The sequence below is a fragment of the Alligator mississippiensis genome, chromosome 7, assembly GCF_030867095.1.
Source record: "Alligator mississippiensis isolate rAllMis1 chromosome 7, rAllMis1, whole genome shotgun sequence".
NCBI lineage: Eukaryota > Metazoa > Chordata > Crocodylia > Alligatoridae > Alligator > Alligator mississippiensis.
In genome coordinates, this window is record NC_081830.1 from 41,783,240 (window position 1) to 41,787,547 (window position 4,308).

The following is a 4,308-nucleotide window of genomic DNA, read 5'->3' on the forward strand; positions in this document are numbered from 1 at the left end:
TAGTCAACACTGCCATGTATTACTCTATTGACTCACCTGTGCCAAATCTATCACATGCTCTAAAATTAAGCTTTATTGATTCTAAGAGTGTTGCACCTGGCTAAAACTGGCAGAACTGAAGGACTGGGCCTTTCTTCTCTTTGCCTTTTTGCATGAAACCATGATCATGACAAGCTTAACATGTACCAAGAGCAAAAAGAAAAGAAAAAAAAACTTTGGCTTTGGAAGTCTATATCATTGAAACTCTTATTGCTTTCCCCCTCCCCGCCACCTTTTATTGCTTGCTATCAAGCAGTTATTAAGAGATATTAACTTGGTAAAACTTTGAATCCAAAATATATATATACCGGTTTTATGCGGTCGTGTTGGCCATATTCTTTTTCAAAGGCATGGCTATCAATTCATTATTTCACATTCTGTTTCAAGTAATCTTGTTTGCAAGCACTCACCTTGTTAAAGCCGATGTGTTATTTATGGTTCCTCCCTGTCACTGCTCTCTCTGTGGTAGATACCTCTGGGTTATGAGGCACAGTTGCCACTTGAGACAGTACTTTGTAGTGGCCTTCTGTATAACTGCACGAGCAGGGGCTGCCCTGTTTAGATTCATTATGTTGCAGTGGTTTGTCTGGGGAACTCTTCATTCTGTGGGAGGCTTGTGAAAACTCACTAGGCATGTCTGAGCAAACAGACTTGAAAAGAGGTAAAAACGTAGGCCTGCTCAGGGGTGTCATAGTGGCAGAATCACTTGGACTTAGTTCAAGGCTAAAGTCTTTTAAATAAGAGAGGGATTGATTATTTAACTGAGCATATTCAAAATTGATTTCATTCCTGGTGATGTGACTCATCTGATCTAGGATACTTGTTCCGTTTTTCTGATCTTCAGAGCAAATTAGTTCCCCATTTTGTTTCATGTGATACAAATCACTGGCTTTGAAGCTTGTTTCATAATTACATTCATTTGTATGAGGGAAGCCAGGGCATTCTGAGCTTTGGGAGATGTAGTTGCATTCATTTTGCAACAATAACTTGTTTTTGTATTGAGACATTTTACAAATGATATTGTTCATTTCACTCCCGATGCATTTGTCTTCCCGGTCTTTGTTTTCATAGCTGATTTTTAGGGATGCAACTTGAGTTACACAGCGTTCCAAAAGCTGCACAATGTTAGTGCTGTTTTCTGTCTGTGTGGGGCTAACGTAGCTCTGAAAATGTTTCAAAGTAAGAGGCTGCATTGGTTTGTCACAGGAAACAGACAACGAATGGTACGTTGTTTTATTTTCATCTGCTGTCTCTAGGGGATCCATTAGGGAGGTTGCAGCTGTCTTATAGGAATAACATGATTCCACTTCATGGTTGTCATTTAAGAAAGAGTTTTGAGAGCTCTGGAAAATAGTCGCCCTGTTCAGATCTCCAGATGATAGATTTTTGTCTTTTGGTGTTTCACAGTCTTCTGAAATTGGCATCTTCTCTCTTTCAGGTGAACATGTCTGCAAATAGCCTCCATTGACCTCTGGTGTTGGCATGTTACCTGAAATGCTGTTGGCTTCTGCACACACAGGTGCAAAAGCCAGGTCTCTGTGGCAATTTCTTTCCCTTTCCTGGGAATACTCATGAGGTGTGTGAGACCCAGAAACATCTGTTTGGTCTTTTTCATCAACATTTACTAAATGTGGCTGGCCTGCAACTTTGCTATAACCCAAAGAAGACTCTGGGTTAGAAAGATTAGGTTCTCCCTTGATTTGTTTGTCCTTCTCAGCTGCTGTGTTCAGACTTTGGCAAGGATAAGAGCTGTGGAAGACTAGCGGATCTCTGTTTTCTTCCACCTCTGATTTAGGACTGCTCATAGAGTCTGTGGGGGAAACTAACCCTGAATGTTTTCGCAGCCAGTTTATTATTCCCATGGTCAGGGAAAGCTCAGTATCACAGAGCTTTAGCAAACATTCTTTGCCTTTCCATGTGCTGTGAAGAAAGCCCTGGCTGATGAAGTCAACCGCGGGCTGGGAAGCCATATTCTCCTCTGCTCCAACATGAAAACTGTAAATTGATAGAGGGATTTCAATGGCCTGTTCCGAAACACTTTCAGACAGGCAGAGCTCATCATCTAGGATTGGATTTATTTTGGCTTCATTAGGGTCATAAAATAGTTCGTAAAGAGCATCCCCACTGTAACTGTCTCTTGGAAATCTTCCTGGAATCCCAGGCGTTTGAGCTTCCTTCGTTTCATCGTCTTGCCCGGGAGAGAAGGAATCATAGTACCCTTCATCACTGGTGGATGTGGATTCCTGGTGGTCGCTTTTTGGTGTCCCCGTGTCTATGGAACTTTCTTTGGAATGGTCACAGTCTTTATCGGGTGACACTTGCAGGTCAGGCACCGAAGCAGCAGCTGTGTTTGCAACCTTTCCCAGGTCAGGACTGGGTATCTCCAATAGCTTCTTATCAAATAATGCACTTTGATGCAATCGCACTGATTTGTTGATGTTGTCCCAAAATTTTGCAAAGTCAGCTGCCTCATTCTGAGCAGGAGATGCCAGCTGTTCCACCCCGCCCTGGAAAGACCCTAAGACAGGGCTCTCTTTTTGCTTGGTTCTCCTCAGTAGAAGTTCTTTGCTGTTTTCCAGCTCCAGATGAGCTGAACTTTCATCTGCAAAGATTTCCCCACATCCTGTGAGAGAGTCAAAACTCTTCAGAGAAGCAACATCTTCACACAGTGTATTGCAGTAGTCATAGGAGGAGTCAGACTGCATTTCACTGTCTGAGAAATCTTGGGCCAAGCAGTCAGCTGCAAATGTTTCTCCAGTTCTGAAAAGATATTTTCCAAGCCTGCCTGACACCTCACTTTTGCACCCTGGGGAAGACAGCCGCTTGTCCTTTTCAACTAACAGTGTTAAGCCCTCTGGTTTATTTTTTTTAATGTGAAATATATCCCTGAGCCCTTTCTTAGATCTCTTGAGGGAAATCCTCTTCCTGGGAATAGTTTTTGCTACAGCTGGTACAAAAGGCATCTGTGGCACAAAGTTTCTGTAATCTATCATCTGCTGACTGCTGCATGTGGACTGGCTGGGACTGACAACTGAATCCTTCTTCTCACTGGAATTCAGGGTGTTGCACACCCCAGAAAAGCTGATGCTGTTGACAAGTTGCCCTTTGCTTCTTCCAGAAGACCCCACCTCACAAGCTTTGCTCTTGTGGCTCCATGGTTCAGTTTTGTCTGCCCCTATCACACAGTCATGAGTTTTACTCTTTCTTACTAGTTTGTAGGAAGACCCAGATGGAGACAGGATGGTTTCACCAGCCCCATTCCTTGTTGTTCTATTGGAAATACTGTAATTTTTGTGTGCGACTAAACATGCCTGTTGAACTTCAACTTTGCTTTGACTTCCCTCAACTGTGAGCTGTTTATCTTTTCCCAGATTGTCCTTGTCCATAGCAACCACATGTACCAATGGTGTTTTCTCATGGGTTAGCTGGAAACTAGATTTAATGAAGGTCTTTCCTCTTCTTAGCTCCATGCTGCTTCATCACACCTGTTTCTGTAGGGGAAATAGCAGAATAAAATATGACCTTAGAATGTGGCTAAGTAGCATTCAGCTGATAATCTTTAACATGACCCTGCTAGGTTAAACATATATTTTTCATGGACTAAACACCATTAGTATGTGTGTGTGTTTTGCTAGCAGCTAGAGAAATAGAGGGAGGGGAAAGGAAATCAACACACTGTAACCGATGGCATTTATTGTGAGAGACTTCAGTCAGTAAGTCATGGCGTGTTGCTTGAGAAAGGGTTCAAGTGAAATGTACGGTATATTGCTTCTAAGTGTGAGGATGGACTACACACTTACATTGGTGCAAAGAACATTAGACTACTGGTGGGGGAAATCAGGCAGACAAGCAATGTAAACCCCTTTAACTGGTGGCAATTTCACCAATCCAGTGTAAAATTACCCCTAAATGAATTGGGAAGGTGGGGGGGATAAAACTCTGATAGCAGTTGCACCAGACTAGGTGGGTGTATGTCCATATCCATTCTAGAGTACTTGTTTGTTGGAGCATCTGTTTGCAAAAGGCGAACAAGCTACTTGCTTCCCCTGCCACTGAGTGGCACGGTTCTGTAATGGTTGTCTGTGGGGTGCAACTACACTACACTAGAGAAGTTGCTCATCTAGCCATGAGCAACTTGCTGATTCCCGTGTAATTTGCATACAAAAACTGCTGTATATAAATTACACTGTAGTGTGCAGTCATCCATCCAGAACTTATGGTTTATGAAAGCAGAAAGAATCAGCAGGAAACAGACGACACCATAGATTT

The 4,308-nt window shown here is 42.7% G+C and overlaps 1 protein-coding gene across 1 annotated transcript; it reads right to left on the reverse strand.

Moving 5' to 3' along the window:
- Positions 1 to 455: 455 nt before the first annotated feature.
- On the reverse strand, positions 456 to 3,524 carry AMER3 (APC membrane recruitment protein 3). Its single transcript, XM_019486135.2, has one exon. The coding sequence runs from the start codon at positions 3,507 to 3,509 to the stop codon at positions 468 to 470; it is 3,042 nt and encodes a 1,013-aa protein (XP_019341680.1). The 5' UTR covers positions 3,510 to 3,524; the 3' UTR covers positions 456 to 467.
- Between the last annotated feature and the right edge of the window lie 784 nt (positions 3,525 to 4,308).